This window comes from Cricetulus griseus (assembly GCF_003668045.3).
Source record: "Cricetulus griseus strain 17A/GY chromosome 1 unlocalized genomic scaffold, alternate assembly CriGri-PICRH-1.0 chr1_0, whole genome shotgun sequence".
NCBI lineage: Eukaryota > Metazoa > Chordata > Mammalia > Rodentia > Cricetidae > Cricetulus > Cricetulus griseus.
Genome location: NW_023276806.1, coordinates 55,914,614 through 55,933,752, shown reverse-complemented (window position 1 = coordinate 55,933,752; position 19,139 = coordinate 55,914,614). Strand labels below are relative to the sequence as shown.

The following is a 19,139-nucleotide window of genomic DNA, read 5'->3' as shown; positions in this document are numbered from 1 at the left end:
TCTCCCAAAAAGGTCACACAACAGAACGACTAAATGATCTGCGGAGGAGCTGCAGTTGGAAGGCCCTTCCCCTCAAACTGATTTGCTACTAGGGAAACACATTCTTGGTCAGGCTTCTCCTGACCCTTGGAGCATCTGGAATCAATTCTCTCCATGGAGTTGTTCCATCCAAATGGAGTAACTTTCTGAAGCTTTCACAGGACAGACGTGTTTCTTGAGAATAAAGGGAGAACTGTCTTGCTCTGAGATGCTCAAGGGGCAGAGATTGATTGGTTAGGCTGGTCTGGGTGGGGTGGGGTTGGTATGGGTCAGTAAAGCTATGAAACACTCTCCCATCTCAGGGTTACAAGAGGTCCGCACTCTGTGCCAGTGGTTTTCCAAGAAGTAAAACAATATGTGATAGGAGGTAGAAGTGAGAAGATCAGGAGTTCAAGGCCAGCCTTGTACAAGAGAGTGAATCTGAAGCAAGCCTGGGCCACATGAGATCACATCTCCAAAACAAACAAAAGCAGCAGGTGGGCAAGATTAGTCAGTCCTTAATCTACAGCTTCCCCTGGAGCTCCCTGCCCCCCCATGGCAGAAGCCATGCCAGCCTTAGGATACAGTGTTTCCCTAGTAGCAAGTGGGTTTCCACAGAACCACAGAAAAGCTCCTAAACATCCTTTCCCAGTGGTGTTACCAGACCAGGACTTCGAAGTGAGGAACTTACAAAACTGCTACACCCTAGATAAAAAACAAGCTGGACCAAACTATGGAAATCTGGATTCTACATGCTGTAGCAAAACACAAGAAGGTACTCCAGACACACAGTGAGGGAGCTCACCATCCATCTTCACAGTTATAAAGATGGGCCTGGAGTGGATCTCGGCTTCCCTCTGCCAGGAACCTGTTGGTGACCTCACCCATGGAGTCACAGAACAGTAGTAGTTGCCAAAGTCCTGGTCCTCAGAGCCATGCACTTGCAGCAAGAATTCCAGCACGCTCACTCGCTCCAGGCTGAGAGTACTCTTCCAGTCCCTCTGGCCCGTAGTCACGACTCCCTTCCGGTCCAGGGAGGATAGGAGGACCGGATCCTTGTCCAAGCCAAAGGAGTGTACTGCAAACCAGGACACATCGAAGGCCATGTCATCTGTGGATTACCAAGCCAAAGTGCTGAGGTCAGTGTATGAGGAGTGATGTACACATGTCTGTAACACCCTTAGTCCAGGCCGGGTCTGTTCTGTACAAACCCTCAGCCTGCCTGTGATGATGAACTGTCACACTCACCCCTGTCTAGGCCACACACTCACAGGTGTATGACCAAGTGTCCAACCTAGCCACCACAACTCTAAGGACCCACAGGAAGACAACCTGGGATCACTTTGCTTCCCACAGACAGTCCTGTGTGCCAAGCCTGGGTATGGTGTGCAGAGGCCCTTGACACTTGAAACAGAAGAACTGGAAACTGGAAAAACTGCAAGGTTGAAAGAACAAAATGGAAGTAAAATGAACTGTACCAATTTAAAGCTGTAGACAGTTGGATTTTATTGTTCACCATAGTTTTTTTTCTTCTTCTTTTTCCCCTTTAGAAGTGTTTTAGTTCAAAACAAGAGAGGAAAAAAAAAAATCAAGCAGAGAAAATTGAACACAGTTTATAGTCCCAGAGAGTAAGCTGGTGGATCATGGAGTACTCTGTGAAACTGAGATTCTAACAGCCTCCAATGAATTCAGATGGGCAACAGAGAAAGGGGATGGTACAGAGAATGTGGAAACTGAGGCCACATGCTAAACCCAGACCCCCCTTGACCGTACCAACCACTACCAGCTGTTGCGCTGAGAAATTCATCCATAAGGCATGTGAGGACCGTGGAGCATAAACACAATTACATCTTAAATCTGCTTGACAAAATTCCTTTTTCAAACAACAAACAAACAAAAAGCCCCACTGAGTACTGAACCCAGGGCCGTGCTGTGCTGGGCAAGTGTACTTCTGGTAAGCCACACCCCTGGTCTGGGACATTTTACATCAGTTTTGCTGAATAACAAAAAATAACACTCATTCACTCAGTGACAGTACACCAGGAACTTTGGAAAACACATTATGAGGCAAACAGACCTATGTAAGGCAGAATAAGCGAAACTAAAAGTAGGCAGTTCCTAACATGTCCAAATGATAATCCCTTCTCCGCTCACAGCTAAGGCATATCATCCCTCTCCTCCACCCACCCTTTCGGTACTTCGGTATAAACAGTTCCCAGTGTGTAAGTCTCTGAGACCAGCTTGGCGGGAGTGGAGGGAGTCCTGTGAACTGCCTCATTTCCTCTCAGTGCCAGGACACAGTAGGCTCTTCTACCCATGGAAACTCTGCTGTCAGGTGCAAGCCTAGAGTGGCTACTAAAGACAAGGCATAGAGGTGTCCCCATTACTTCATTCCCTACTATGCATCATAGGATGGTAGGGTGAGCTAGCCTGGGCTAGAACCCCAGTACCTACTGGCCACATGACCTGAACAAGTCATGTTAGTTCACTGCAACTTAGTTTCTTCATCTGTAAAGCACAATTGCTAGAGGTCTAAAAGATGGCTCAGTGGTTTAGAGCACTTATTGCTCTTGCAGAGGGCCCAGGTTCAGTTCCCAGCACCCATGTCAGGTGGCTCACAACTGCTTGCAACTCCAACTCCAGGGCATCTGACGCTCTCTTCTGGCTTTGACAGACAAACACACACAAACATACACTCTCATTTGTGTACAGACACACACAGACATACACACATATACATAAAAAATAAATCTAAAAAATGCTACTAACAGCATGGGCAAATACTGCAAGAACCACGCCTGGACTACAGTGAGTGCTTAATTAAAGTGACTGCCCTCATATCCATACATGAGGACAAGCACATGCTGCTAGGAGTAAGAGCATGACTATCTGTTGCCAAGGCTGTGGGTCCCTCATGCAGACAGCTGCTGTGCTGATCCACCTCCTCTAGCTGCATACACTGATGTAGGTACTAGACGCTCACACTCTCAAACTGTACCTTTCCAGAGCCACCATACTTGCTAGAAACGCCTCCCAGAGCCTACAAGGCACCGTTAACTTCAGCCACTCAGCCTCTGGACAATGACTGGGCACCAAGTATATGAAAGCCCAGCTCCTTAACGACTCTGGCTCCAAGTACTATTAGCACGGTTGTGGGGGCTCCATCCCTTTGCACCCTCACAGCACACTCTGGAGACACCTCGATGACTCACACTTCCCTCTGCTTTGCTTCAGAGCCTGACCGTGGCGCCACCCACGCTTGGCTGCTCCCACCCTGCCTTGGTACAGGAGTGCCTTGGCTCTTGGCCCACTTATGCAACTTTCCCACAGAGAATTCCCTCTCAGAGCCCATAGGATGAATGAAAAAAAAAAAGGGAAGAAAGAAAGAAATTACAATTTGTGTTTAATTATTCAGAATCTTCCACCCACACAGACCAAGAGTGCAAAGTTCTGGAAAATTGTGATTTGCAAGATACCAGCTACCTATAGCTTTTGCAATTACACTGGAAAAGAGAGTTTTACATGAAAGGCACAACTGGCGACCTCTTAATTTGCTGAGAAAGAGCACTCAGAGGGTTTATTTCTGAATCTATCATAAATGAGCTTTAAAACAACACTGCTCTATGCGAACTTTTAAAGGGGTTTTGCTTCCCTTTCCCTGGCAATCTTTTCTACTTTCTCCCTCATTTCCACTTTCAAAGGTACCTTTGTGTCTCCATGCTTCCCCGCTTCAGTACAGCAGTGGCTGCTGGCTTGCCTCAGAGACAGTCTCCTCATGCCTTATACCCCAGTGAACAAGCTAAGCAGCCCTGGGGGTACACGTGTGTGTGTGTGTGTGTGTGTGTGTGTGTGTGTGTGTGTGTGTATATGTGTGAGTGTGTGAGTGTGTGTGTGAGTGTGTGTGTGTGTATGTGTGAGTGTGTGAGTGTGTGTGAGTGTGTGAGTGTGTGAGTATGTGTGTGTGTGAGTGTATGTGAGTGTGTGTGTGTGTGAGTGTGTGTGTGTGTGAGTGTATGTGAGTGTGCGTGTGTGTGATGGTGATGAGGAGTGGGGTTCTTTCTTTTACTTCCCTTCTACAAACTGCTTTCTCCCACCTCTAAAGCGCATGGACTTAGAGAGCAAATGTTGGTATCATCAGGAAACCATGCCTGCAGGTCAGATGGAGCCTCCCTTGTTCTCTTCAGCCATGCCTGTTTGTTCATATTGTTACCCACTGATGCTTCCTTGTGTCTGAGGCAGGGCTGAGCTGCTGAGACCATCTTACCCACAGAGCCAACACTATTTCCTCCTGGCCTCTTCCCAGGAAGCATGCGTATATCCTGAACTGGTAGTCACCTGAATCTTTGAACTAAGTTCTGAAGGAGGCAGGATCGCTCTAAGGTGGTGGCTACTCAGTCCATTACTTCCTGACACTGGTGAGGCCTGCATGGGCCACCATCCCTGCACATCAGCACTGCCCCTTCACAGAGAACAAAACCTGCCTGCCTGCCCACAGGGCCATAATTTCCAGTGGTCTACACACAGAAACACATGAGAACTCACACAATTTGACTGTTCCAAAGTGCATGACTCTGTTAGGAATGGGGTGGAGCGAGACAGTGTTAGGGTCACAAGGGGTGTCAGGGAGAAGGGCAGGCCTCAGCAAGCTAGGCTCTTCACAGAACCTTCGAGAAAAGGCAAAGGTGGGTACAGTACTGCTGAGCAACAGGGACAACACCCTAATGCCTTAATGCTCCTTCAAGACCAGAGGAACCGATGGGAGAGGGACGTCACCTGGTTGCTAAATGCACCAAGCAGAAACTGTATGAGGGATGGGCCCACAATTCTGAGGCATCTGTTGGCAAGGCTAATCCTTTCTGTAAAGAGATTCATAGAGCTGGGGACGTGGCTTTGGACAGGCTTAGCATGCTCAAGGCTTCACCTCCAGTACAATGGGAGAAAGGGCTTTAGGGAGCTGTCCTAAAAGTTCTAAAAGCTGCCGTTCTTCCTCTGGTCTGTATTTCTCCACGGTGTCCTTAACGAGGCTACAAGCTCTCTGGGGCAGACCTTGAACATGTTCATTGCTCTATTACCAGCATCTACAGCCACTCTTGTGTACTGAAGGAGCTCAGAAACAATGAATGTATGACATATAGAAGGAAGAGGACCCTGTGAATGGGTCTCAAACCAGACCACAATAAACCACAAGGAGATGTACTGATTGCCCTGAAAAGTGTTTTCAAGTCTCACAGCAGATACAACGCCTCACAGAACCAAGACCGCACCAAGTCAGGAAAAGCAGTGTCCTGGCTAGTCTTTTGTCAACTTGACACGAGCTAGAGTTATCTGAGAGGAGAGAACCCCAATTGAGAAAATACCTCCATAAAATCCAGTGGTAAGGCACTTTGCTAATTAGTGGTTGATGGGAGAAGGCCCAGTCCTTTGTGGGTGGTGCCGTCCCCGAGCTCTAAAAGAAAGCAGACTGAACAAGCCATGGAGAGCAAGCCAGCAAGCAACATCCCTCTATGGTTCCTGCTCTGTTTGAGTTCCTGTCCTGATTTCTTTTAATGATGGACTACAATGCAGAAGTAAAAACTAAATAAACCCTTTCCTCCCCAACTTGCTTTTGGGTTATGGTGTTTCATCGCAGCAACAGAAACCTCTACCTACCTAAGACAAGTAAAGATGAATAGACAATCCAAACCCGAGTCCCTACATCTATGTGACACAGTGAGAATGACAAGAGAAACATTTACAAAAGCAACTGGAGAAGGGGAAAGAACGGAGGGAGGTACCTGGATCCAGCACTGCTCCTTCCAGAGTGACAATACAGAACAATTTGATGAGGTCTCCCCGGGTGACTGATGGCGTGTCTGAATGCACAGAGGCATTAAATATGGGACCTGGAAGAAAGTGCCATTTAAGTTGCATTATTCTCTTTCACACAAGTTCAAATTCCATTCCTAAAGCTCCAATAGCATCTAAATGCAGTTCTTTTTCCTGGGAACTAGTCTAGGGAAATCATAAAATAGGTATTCAAAGATCTCTTTTCTCTATTCAGAGACACTTGCATCGGGCACACCTGCCTGAATTCAGTCCTGACTAAATCCGAACTGAACTTTGTCTGCCTGATGACTACAGCTTCGGTGGTAGTATGTGTTGATAGGATGAGCTCACCTCCCAGCTGGTAGGCTTAGGTTGGTGCCTGGTTCAGGGCAGTTCAAACTAGCCAGGGTGGGTTAGAACCATAGGTCCAGTAACTAAACTATATGTGCTTTTGGTCTCAGTTGGGTGAGTGGCCTCAGTATGTTCTGCTGTACTGATGGGGACAGAGATCTCAGAGTTAAAGGGCTGAGACCCATGTAGGAGACAGACTTCCTATCAGATTCCCCAACAATGACAATGCTTAGATAAAGTATATTGGGGGGCACTGAGAAAATGTTAGAATTTCAGGGGAAAAACAGACAGCTTGGAGAGTCCTTTAAAAGACCAACCAAACTGGGGAAGGCCAGGTGCACATAGGAGCTCTCTATATGTCTGGGTCAATTTTGCTGTGAAATTAAAATTATATTTCAACCCCACACCCCAAGAATACAGTAGCCTAATGATTACTTTGAACCTATCTCTGATTCCTTCTTAGGTTAAGGGCATTTCATAGCTCAAGCCAAACTGATCCGATTAACCTATCACCCCAACTTTTAAAATCTAGTAATAGAAAAAACTGAAAGAATGTTCTAGAACATCAGTGCCATGGGAGTCGACTTGGATTTTCAGCAGAGCATAGATAAACAGCCTGGGAAGCTAAGGTAAAGCTTACTTGAGGAATAGGCACATTCCTGTTTCCTTGTTCAGATTGCTGAAAAGGAAAATCTACTCCAAAGTGTGGTTTTAAACATTTGTAAAAAGCTACTCGCTCAGGAGTGTGTGAAAGGTCGCACTGTCATGAGGCAATGAGCTGAAATGAGTCTGGCTCTATTTTCACTTCAATTTGATGACTCATAAAAAGTCATGAAATTGCTTTCCTAGCACTAAGGACATGAATAATTTGTATGGTCTGAGGAGAAAGGTAAAGAAAGGCTGGTTACAGAGGTAGGTCTGTTAAGGGACCTGGGGACTAAACTCCAGAGGGGCTGAGAACATGGCAGGATGGCAGTCCAAGGGACATCCTCTCCTCTAGGTGTGTCAGCTCTGGCCCTGGCTTTTTTAGAGTCTCATACTTTGGCCCCGCTCTGCCCACAGCTGTGTGGAGGACAGGGCCAGCCTCACTGCTCTGAACGTGTTCTGTGGAAATGACTGGATATGTTGTTTCTGTTGGCTCAGGGTGTCAGTGGCCATGGTGAACAAGGGATTGTAATTTTCGCAAAGATTGGAAACTTCATTGTAATAAACAACTCCACTAAGGGCTTTCTTTGATAAAGCATTCAGGGTCCTTCTATGAGAACCCCAAGTGACCAAACAATGAAATACTCAACTGTGTATTTTTCTTATTTGAAACAATGAAGAAAGACCTACCTAATTTGAACAAATGTCACTTTTCTTTATATTTCCAAAGAAAACCCCAAATGCCTTCTGGGTCACAAGTCATAACTCCCATTCCCCTAGTGGTTGGTGGCTGCCGTGGGAACTAAGGGAGGGTGTGAGAGGGTCTGTGCTCTGTCTTACAATACAGACAGGGCTGGGGAAGAAGGCCTTCATTGTGGCAAACGAACTACTCACACTACTGGATTTCCTTCTAATGAAATCAATAGCTCCATGTTAATAAGGTCATTATCCCAGAATAGTGGGATATTTAGAAATATTTTCATTATTGTCTATTTTTGTGGCATTGCTGTTTTGTAAGGGATTTTGTCTAGTTAGCTTTGCAGACCACAGACTTGAGGAATTCAGTGAGCAGGCAGTCAATAGGGGTCCCTAAACTCCTAGTCAGTCGGCTGACAGTATAGGGACCACTTAACTTTTATACAAACATTGACACAGCCATGTTCCATCCCCACCCTTAAAAAAGGCTTGAAGGGCAGCATTTTTGTGTAAGCAAATACTGCAACCATCTGCTCCTCCAGCCATGGGGTCATGGCTAAGTGATGCTACATGCTGCAATCACTGGGTTAGTGTCTACCTAGCATCGACTGTAACAGGAAAACTGATTATCTTACATTAAAGGAAGGAAGTGGGTCATAGAATTTTATGTACAGCCAAGATTTCCAAGTCACGAAGATAACACCAGAGGAAAAGTTCTAGAAAGATGAACAACCTAAATTAGTGTTTCATAGGGCAGGGTAAAGGTGGGGGTGTGACTGTTCTACTTTCTACGGCATGGCTCTATTTTAATTTTTTAATTATTATTTTTATCTTAAGTGTATGCCCAGTTTGCCTGCGTGTATATCTGAGCACATGTGTTGTTCCCATGGAGGCCAGAAAACAGTGTCAGATCCCCTGGGACTGGAGTTATAAGCAGATGTGACCTGCAACGTGGGTACTAGGAATTGATCCAGGTCCTCGGGAAGAATGCCCAGTGCTCTTAATACCTGAGTGCTTTCACTCTATTTACAAATTTCTATATTAAAAAGGAAAAACTTGCAACTCCTTTAAAAGGATGGTGCCTACATCATCATGTTTAAGTCTCATTTTAACCCTGACACTTGGGTCAGTAAAAGCCATGATCTAGTAGATTTCCCCTGGGAAACTCAGACCCACTAACAAGAGAACAAGCCTGTAGATTAGGTGACAGGATGGTGTGGCCAGGGAGGACTTCTTCGTCATGGATCTTAAGGAGAAGTGCTGTTGTGTAGGAAGTAAAGACTCTTGTTTACTGGGGGTGGAGGAGGCAATCTGGGGCTCTAGCATTGGGCTGGTCAATCAGGTGGCAGCTTCTAATGAAGATGGGGACAGATTGTCACAATTCCACAGATGGAATATAGTTTTTAGGCAATCTATTCAACCTGGAAGAGATTACCAGCTGACAAACTGAGATTTAAAGAATTAAGAAATAAACCCAATATCCATCCCTAACCCAGAAATACATAAAGGACTTCATATCTCCCTTCTTCTACATAATTGAAAGAATGATCAAATAGCAAATGTAAAATAAGATAGAACTGACCATAGCAGATAGTAAGACAGAAACACAGAAAAAAGGACAAAATCATGTAATCATCTCAACAAACACAAATATGGGGACATCATTTGGTAAGTGGCTAAGTCCTTTCCATGACAAAATGCCCAACAAGAGTCAAGTGTGGTGACACATTTAAAAATTTTTTTAAAAAGATACATTTTATTTTTAATTATGTGTATAGGTATGTGCACATGACTGCAACTGCCCAGGAAGACCAGGAAAGGGTATTGGATTTCCTGGAGCTGGGAACCACACTTGGGTCCCCTGCAAAAGCAGTTATGTCCTTTTAACCACTGAGCCATCTCTCCACCTCCAAAAGTTAATAATTTAATTAAAGCATCTTGCATATGTTATATTGATTCAGTTAATGACAGAATCTTTGTAGATGAGCATAAATGTATGCATTCAAAAATCCCCAACTTAAAAAAAAAAAAAATACGAAACAAAAAACCCAAATCCCTAACTAGCAAACAAGGGCAGATTAGTGAGAACTGTTAGTCTAATATTCACAGATGACAATTTTTCACATGGATCATCTAAATGAGACTGGGCATTTGAAGCTTTAAAAGCCATCTTCCTACTGAAAGACACACAACACAGAAGGTGTGTCCAGGCCTATTGAGTCACACTTTAAGTGTGAAATATTTCCACTAAGGATGAATTCATTTCTGGGCAGACACAATAAACACCAAAGATAAATATCACAAATAACTATTCTTAACAAACCAAGCTGAGAGAGTCGCCAATACACAGTCCCACAGCAACTCTGGTGACCCCTAATTACAGAAGTTCATCCAATCCCAGAGCTTCGGTCACCACCTACAGTCCTGGAGTTGGAAGCCATGAAACGAGACCAGATTCAGGCTCCCATTCTGAACCATCTGCTTTGACAGCCACATGCTTTTCTCTCCACTATGTCCCCTGAGGACTGAGGTATAAGTTCCTGTCTTTTTTTTTTTTTTTAAATAAAAAAATACATTTTAAATAAATAAATAAACAACTTTCACATGAGTGTTTATGATAGAATTAAAACAGTGGGAAATTGACCAGACACACCTGAACTGTCCATCAGCTGACGAAATGATAGTGTGGCCTAACCATGTGATTCGATAGTATTCAGTCATAACGATGACATGACAGGAAAGCATGCTGCTACATGGGTGACATCTGAAGACACTATGCTTAGTTAAGTGAGTCAGATACAAAGGAGACATATGTGTGTAGTATGCAGTGTGGGAAAATCCATATATAGAGAAAGCAGAGTGATTACTGGGGTGGGAGGCTGGACTCTGCTGGTTAAGGGGTCTGAGTTTCATCTGGGCACTACAGAAATGTTCTATAATTGACTATGGTGATTGATGGTCGAACCATCCTGTGAAGATGTGAAAAGCCACAGAATTACAGACCTTACAGGGATAAACTAAATGGCACACAAATTCCATTTCACAAGCTATTTGAAAAAGCAAGGACAGGGGCTTGGGAGACAGCACAGTATATAAAGTGATTGCTGCCTCATAATGAGTACCTGAATTCAAATCCCCAGCACCCATATAAAAAGCCCCATGAGGCCACATGTGCCTGTGACCCCAGAACTGTGTGTGCACTGCTGGTGGTGTGGAGACAGAGGATCCCTGGCTTTCTAGCCATCGGCCTAGCTCCAGGCTCAGCAGGAAACTGTTGAGTGACAGAGCAAGACACTTGATACCTCCTCTGCTTTCCAAGCACACATGTGCACATAAATCACACACATATACCACATATACACACCACTTGTACATACACAAAAATAAACAAATAAATAAGAAGGACCCTCGATGAAATGTTAGGCTTGTCTTCCTGTTCAATCTATGGCTTCACGGAGTTCTCTGCTCACCTGAGGTTTGGAAGTCAATCTCAATGGGATTGGAGAGACTAGTCGCTGCTTCTCGCCACAAGCTACCACCAATAGGAGACCAGGCTGTCACCATGCAGCGGTATAACCCTGCATCAGACACCTGAGTCTGGTACATTCGGTATCGAAACTCATCCTCTTGAACCTTCTCTAACACAACGCCATCCACCCTCGATGCGTCCGTCCAGTTCTCCAATTTTACCACGGAATCCTGGTCCAGGGAGATGATGTACTTGGTTTCATTGGGACTGGTGAGGTCCCCAACAGGCTTCTCGGCCGTGATGAGAACAGAATAGCGTGGTGACTTAATATTCTTGGAAGACACTTTGCAAGTCATCTCAAATGTATTTCCTGCAGCAAAGAAGGGCTTTGGCTGCCGTGCCCTCACCACAAGCACAGAATCTGGAGTGAAGAAACAGAGGGAGGAGGTCATTTCCAACATGTTTGGTTAAAACGGATATGCATCTAAAAATCAAAGTATCCAGGAAATAGGGATTTATGTGCAATTTGCCACACGATAACTAAGGAAAACATGGAGCCTCCAAAAGAAAATAAGGTGTCTGAACAGACTAAAAAACTGCCACAGGGGGAGCAGTGGTCAGAATCGATCTGAGGTGCAATGGTTGGTGAGTGTGTGGAATTTCAAATCCTTGAAATGTTTCATCGAGAGAACTCAGAGGGTTATCGGGCCTCTTAAGACTCAGAGAGTGAGGGAAGATAGGCTAGGCTAGCCACACCACAGTCTTCTCTGCCGAGGGTTAGCCTGCTTGCCAGCATGTGCCAGCATGGCTCTTCGCTGCCTGGCCCTATAATGTATCACTAAATGCAATTGCATCTGCAGATATGGCCATTTCTACCTGGTTTACACTTTTGACTTCAGAGATGTGGTTTTAGGATTCTGAGCCAATGTCTATGGCTACACGACCAGTGGGTTTGTGTGTTCTTTGGGCTTCTCTGTCCAACACTAATCCCTAAGCATGTATACGTTAGGTTTCTCCAGTCACACTAGCAAAGTCAGGCATGTGGAAGGTATTCAAATAACTACTAAAAAATGAAATGAATTATGCCTCTTCCTTTAAAAAGTTTTGTTTTGGATTTTTTTTTTTTTTTTGAGACAGGGTTTCTCTGTGTAGCCTTGGCTGTCCTTGAACTCACTCTGTAGACCAGGATGGCCTCAAATTCATAGAGATTTGCCTGTCTCTGCCTCCTGAGTGTTGGGATTAAATGCATGCACCACCATTGCCCAGCCATGAAATGCCTTCTTAATCAGATGACCACCAGTGCAATGACCCCAATCAATAGGACATGTAAAGGCAGAGAAGGCAATTGGTGCCATATCATAGGCTCTGGTGATGGAATAGTGAACCAAAGGCACAACAACCCTTCACTCTATGTGCCAGTAGAGGAGGACAAACAGATAAAACACATGGTGTGGTTAGGTGGTAAAAATGTGAGAACCACCACAGAAGAAAAACAGACAAAAGACAAGTATAGGACTGGGTATGGGGAAAGGGAGTAGAGTTATAGACAGAGTAGCCCAGGAAGGTCCCACTAAGAAGATGACATTTGACTAGGCACCTGAGGGAGGTGGGAAAGCTTTCTAGGCAGAGATGGCAAATGGTGAGCTATAGAGCTTATCAGATGGTGAGGGGAACCAGGGGAAGGGCAGGGGAGAGTAGGCAGTGGAAAGAGCTGTGGGGGTTAGCTCATCAGTCTATTAGGGGACTCTGAGATTGGGAACCTGTGAAGGTCCAGGGTGGAAGAATTTCATGATCTGATTGGATACTAAGTGTGTGGAACACACACTCTCTCTGTAGACCAGGCTGGCCTTGAACTCAGAGATTCACCTATCTCCCAAGTGCTGGGATTAAAGGTGTGTGCCACCGCTGCCCAGCAGCTAAGGGTGTGATTAAGGGTGGATGGGAGCAGATCAGAGAGGAGGCAGGTGATATAAACACAAGTGAGAGATAGCAGAGTCATTAGACTCTAAATCAGTCTCAAGAACGAGGAGTGAGAAATGGCATGGTGGTGTTTGTAATTCCAGCATTTACGAAGTAGTGATAGGAGTATTAGGAGTCCAAAGTTATCTTTGACTACATAGTGAGTTTGAGGATGACTGGGCTACAAGAGACCTTGCCTCTAAAAACAAAAAGGCAACAAGTCAATCAAACAGCAACCAAAAGGGGGAAGTTAGGAGCCAAGGCGTGGCTAGCTTGCATAATGCTTTTAAGATCCTAGGTTCAATCCTCAGCACTTGAAACTGAACAAAGCAAACAGAATAAAAAGAATGAGGAGTCAGGGGAGAAGGTTTAGGTCAGCAACCAAAGGTGAACAAAGATAGGCTGCAGAGGCCAGAGGTTCCATTTCTGACACAAGTCTGAAAGGTGTCTGCTAGGCAAGAAGGCTGCATAACACTGAATCTAGAGTTATAGAACATGCTGGGATAAACATGCAGAATTGGGAGGCAGTCACTGCTTGGTGGAGTGTGAAGACATCACTAAGGGAGGTAAACAGGAATTCAGGAACTCTGTCCTGACGTTTCCTGTATGGGAACTGGGAGGATGGACAGGAAGCAGCAAAGGAGGCTGAGATGCAGCATCCAGTGAATACAGAAACAAATCTGGGGAAGGCATCCTACAAGCCATGGGAAAGCCAAGGCATTTCTGGAAGGAAGAAAAATGATAACAGGTTTCTGTAGTGTGTTGATGTCTAGCAATCTTAATATGTGCAGTGAGGGGAAAGTAGGTCCCAAAGAAAAATGGAGGAGAAATAGAGAAATTAAATATAGTTCAATCAAATCCACTGCTACCAAAGGACAGAGCGGTGGGCAAGGGTTATAAGAAACAGAAAGATGAAAGAAGAAGATAGCCAGGTGGTGGTGGCACACGTCTTTAATTCCAGCACCTGGGAGGCAGAGGCAGGCAGAGCTCAGTGAGTTTCAGGCCAGCCTGGTCTACAAAGCGAGTTCTAGGACAGCCAGGAGTGTTAAACAGAGAAACCCTGTTTAACAAAACAATCAAAATTAGTTTTCCTAACAGCAATGTTAACAGGCTGGTTGGGAAGGACCAGAGGAGAGAGACTATCAAAGACATAAGAGAGAGGGTCATGTGCCTGAGCTGTGAAAGGGGCTGACCGTTGCTAAGACATTAGGGTGAGTAACAGGCTCAATGCTGCTGGCAGATGAAGTTCTCCTTTGACTATCTTTTTATAGGGGATGGAGAAGCAAGGCCAGAAGCTGATGGAGGCTGGGGGAGGATGTTTGTAGAGAGAGCAGGTGGCATGCAATTATCACTTAGGAGAGTGGGGAAGTAAACACATGAAGGAAACCAGAATGGCTCTCAATGTTGAGAGCCCATATGACAGAAGGGATTGGAGATTTAAAGTGAAACCAGACCACTGTTGGAATGTTTTCTCCTTCAAGTGCCTCTAGCTCTGCATATGCAGCCAAGGAGACAGCAAAGTTGGCTTTAAATAGGGTTGTGTTTTAAGTAGAATATAGGGTAGACCAAGCCGGTGGCTAGGGAGTTAAGGATGCAAAGGAGGGACATGACTGACTGGGAACTTAGGTTAAGATATCACTGTGGTGATCATATAATTCTCCTTACCCCTTGGCCCTTGGCCTTGGACCCACAGGTACATGGTGGACTTCTGGTAAGAGAGAAGCGAAGACCAAGTAAGGAAGAAGGACAATGTCAGATGGTAGGATGAATAGGTCTGAAACACTACAGGGAATAATCTAGAAAGACTGTGTGCACAGAGAACCAGGCATGTTAAACTTCAGCTATGGAGGAGTTGGGTTTCAGCTATCAAAAGTGAGCTGGTCTGATTTTCAGAATTGGGAATGAAGGACCCAAAAGGACAGAGGATGTGACACTTGGAGAGAACTTAGACAAGGACAGGGGAATGACAATGAAAGCCTTGTCTACACCAGGGTTCTCCATGGTAGCTACTCGAGAGGATTCAATACCAGCGTCCAGACTACACACACCTCGGACCAATCCAAACATAATTTCTACTGGGATCTTTGCTTTTTGAAATCTTCCAGGATGACTTCAATAAAGCTAGCCAGATAGGAGTAGTAACAGAGTGGCCGTGAAAGCAAGGCTGGCATCTCCAGCAAATGAACAGAAGACCCAGGAGTCAATCAAGTTAGTGATAGGAGGGGCTATGAGAAAGAGGGGCTATGAGAAAGAGGGAGGAGGAAGAGATATGGCCCTGGGCAAGGAGATTCAGAGGGGAAATGGTAGAAATCTCACTGAGGAACAGGAGGGTACCTGACTTCTTTGCAAGGAATGCGAGAGGAAAACTTTATCACTTAGGAGGGTTTCTGGGACAACTGCTCTCAGAGAGGAGGCAGGCAGCTGAAAAGAAGAAAAAGAAACAATGGGGTGCAGAAAATGCAAGGCTTTGCTAATAACAGTGAGTTGCAGAGGCCCTTCCCTCGTAGCTTGGGGACACAGAGTCTATAAAGGGGGGCAAGGAGGATCATGGGGGATTACAGTTTCCTCAAGTATCAGTATAGATTTGCAGTGTGAGTGGAGGGTGATGGTAACTGAAACAGACACAGACAGATGACTTAAACTAAAACAAAACGGAACGACGACCAACATGAAGTTCCTACCTTCTGAGGCCCAGAATATGTTGACAGGCTTGGAGAAGACGTCCTTACTTTTGACCCAGCTGTTGTTTCTCTGCCTGGTCCAGGCAGACACAACACAGTAATAATTGCCCCTGTCTTCCTCTGTAGTCCTTTGGATCCGGAAACTGAATGTGTCTGTGTGCTCCTTAGAAAATATAAACTCTCCACTCTGGGCCCGCTGCTTGCTCCTTTCTCCGTATCTTAGAGTCCAGTCTCCATCCATGACTGCAAGAAGCTCACTGGCCACCACTTCGTCACCAATGCGACGGTTCATTCTGTAGTACCATGACACGGTAAGTCGGACACCGGCCTCCACGCGCTTCATGTCTATCACCCGGCATTGCAGTTCTGTGGGGTCATCTGAAAACCCAGGGACCTTAGACGCATTCAGGTAGACTTGGTATTCTGGTTCTGAAGATGAGAGAGCAAAAACACAGCAACATAAGAATTGGCAAAGGGAACAAGCCAAGAACCGCTCATATTGTGACAAATTGTCCATCTTATCAACTCCTAGGATAGAAATCAAGTCTTTGTGTTGGGCAGCAAAGACCCTATAAGAGTGTTTCTAAATCACTTCTTCCTATATCTGCCTTAAGAAAACTGCCAAGGTGGTTGAGAAGTTACGAACACTTGCTGCTCTTGCAATGGACCTGGGTTCAATTCCCAAAACCCACACTGCAATCACAACCATCTGTAACTCCAATTCCAGGAATCAATCCCCTCTTATGGCCTCAGAGAACATAGTACACATGCGGTGCACAGACAAACATACAGGCAAAATACCCATATACATTAAAAAATAAGGTTCAATTTAAAAATAGAAAAGGCCCAAGGCAGGAAGCTAAATGCCCAGGGTCAGAATCCTCACTTATTCATAGGATGAGGGATGCTAGCAGGTGCTACAGGCAGTTGGAATCTTTGAGGGTGATCTCAGAAACTTAAGTGTCCACATCCTATCAAGACTGTCTCTGGGAGGCCAAGCAAGCCCACAGACCTCCGAAGCTCCCACTGGAACAGTAATGCAAAGTTCTAACACAGAGGACAATCCACAGTCTGAGGCCCACTAGGGCTCAGGTTCCTGCCATTCCTGGCTGTGCCCCAAATGCAAGGTCCCCAGGTCCTCATTCATATTCTTATCATCATTTGCTATTTTCCACTGAATCTGTATTCAGTCAGCCAACACCCCCTAGCTTAGACTCCCCAAAGGACTTCCTTTTCTTGCCACAAATAACTCACCCTGTAACTCTGCCAACCATGAAGCCATCACATAGTGAACCTGGCCCTGGTAAGTCTGCTCAATATCACCACCCGCTTCCCCACAGTGTTTCCACGCTTGTATCATTACTGGCTGCAGGCTCCTCCTCACTTGCCTCCTTAAGGAACATGTATTAGAACCCCTTGGTAGCCTTCCTTCCTTTCCACTCCCCCTCCACAGGCTTTTAACTACCATATAGGTGGATGCCCTTGTGGTACAACAGTGTTTGGGATGGTCTGCGACCCTCAGTGTCCCTAGGGATGATGGCTCTCCTTCTCTGAGCTCCCATACATCTTTCCTACACCAGTTATTCACTCTGCAACTACTCTTTGCTTGGGAGTCTCATCCCCAAGATCCTGGAACACAGTAGGAATTCAAGATATATCCCCTGGATTAATGGTAAGGTTATTAGAAAAGTCTACATTTTCTTTGCTCCAAGCGCTTTGCCTTCTATAAGAAAAATCATTCGACTTAAACAGAGCCTTCCACTTTCCAGGGCTCTCTTTATCTCCATCACCTTTAGCAATTTTGTTTTATTTCTTGCTGCTTTTATTTATGACTCACATGGATTATAAACTGCTGAGGTCAAGGAACTGTTCTTTTGTGATTTACACTTCTAATGAAATTTATAACATCCTGACTTCTCCAAGAATGATTAACAGGGCTAGGAAATGGAAAGAATTCAAAATCTTAATTCTCTCAAATGTCGTCTTCACAAGCATGTAATTGTAAGACTGGGCTTCACTGCAGAGGTAAAACCACAGGGCCCCTTCCTGGCTGTGTGAGCGCAGCCCAGCTGTGATGCTGTGGGTGCTGTGTAAGTAGGTACCATAGGTTGCTGGGACATCAGTGGTAGCGGGGGCAAGGCTGCATCACTTTGCTGTGTGTGTGGGCAGCAGTGCAGGGGGTGGATGGGGCTCTGAGCTTGTCTTCCCATCTCCTGGAAGGGGGCTAACATGCCATAAGCTTTCCTAGCAGCAAGTGATTGAGAGGTAACCTCCCAGGAACTGTCATATGCAGAGGACATGCAAGACCCTCAGCACCCCACATTCAAGGCCTTTAGACCCTTCTGTTAAGTCAAAATTTGGTTCAGACTGAAAAGTGGAACAGAACAACGAGCTTCATCTAATGTGGAAATGACAGATTTGAAGTAGTATGCACACAGCAAGATGGCACATGGCTTTAAGCTTTAGAGCATCCCAAACGCTGGGGCACCACAGTGGCAGGAGTGTGTGGTGACTAGAGGTAATGTGGAGGGGGCAGGCAGAGGAAGGAAGGCTAGCAGGGGGTTTTAACACAGGTTTCTTGGCAAGCGTGGAGGAGGCTTGGAGCCAGCGAAAGAGAAACATGAAACACAGCTATCCTAGGACTCTGCACTCAACCTTTTGTGGCAGCAACCACTCTGGCTGCTATTTATAGAACTCTGTCTACTTTGAGTATGGTATGGGTAACACTTCCTGATGCAACACCATCAACCTCGACACTACTTCATGAGGTCATGGAGAGCAATGAAGACGATCTGCAGGGGTGAAGCACCAGTGGTCAGCAAGCAGACCGTGTGCTAATCCTGCTTCTGCCACTGATCTGCGAACAATCTTGAACAAATGTCTTAAGCTCTCTGGTGCCTCATCCGTATCAATGCAGACCATGACTATGACCCCACCTCCTAACATCATTGCAAGGATGAGGAATTAAGAAATATACATAGAAGGGGTTGGAGAGATGGCTCGGAGAGTAAAAGCAGTAGTTGTGTCATACTGAATGACCTGAGTTCAGTCCCTAGAACCAAGGTAACGAGCCTGGTGGTACTCATTACATGGCAGGATGGAAGGCACAGACAGGAAGATTACCCGGAAGCTCACAGGCCTGCTAGCCTGGAGTACACAACATGGCAGAAACAGCAGGAGAGCCTGCCTCAACAGGGTGGAAAGGAAAACTCCAGTCTTATGACCTCAACACATCTACTGTGGCATGACTGTGCTTGTTCCCTCCCCACTTAACCTGGTTCCTGGCGTACACAACAACAAATATGAGCACACATATACACTGTTTACCATTCACAATTCCATTTCATTCCCAGAAGGAACACCTTTAAAAGTCAAGTAACCTCCTCACATGGCTCACTGGTGGGAGATCTTGTCCAGGGCTGCATCCTTCCTATCTTTGAAGACCAGAATCTCTCCTGAGTCAAACCCGCTCTCTTCCAAACTTCACAGTTTCTAAGCCCCATGCTCAACAGGAC

The 19,139-nt window shown here is 45.5% G+C and overlaps 1 protein-coding gene across 1 annotated transcript in view; it reads right to left on the bottom strand.

The window, feature by feature from the left end:
* The window catches only part of Ptgfrn (prostaglandin F2 receptor inhibitor), a 73,731-nt gene that overhangs the window by 4,330 nt on the left and 50,262 nt on the right, over positions 1-19,139 (bottom strand). The window contains exons 6-9 of the mRNA XM_027393526.1: positions 15,625-16,053; positions 10,986-11,405; positions 5,793-5,900; positions 824-1,129 (exon numbers count right to left, since the gene is read on the bottom strand). Coding sequence (XP_027249327.1) covers positions 824-1,129; positions 5,793-5,900; positions 10,986-11,405; positions 15,625-16,053 — 1,263 coding nt within the window. The remainder of the gene's footprint in view (positions 1-823; positions 1,130-5,792; positions 5,901-10,985; positions 11,406-15,624; positions 16,054-19,139) is intronic.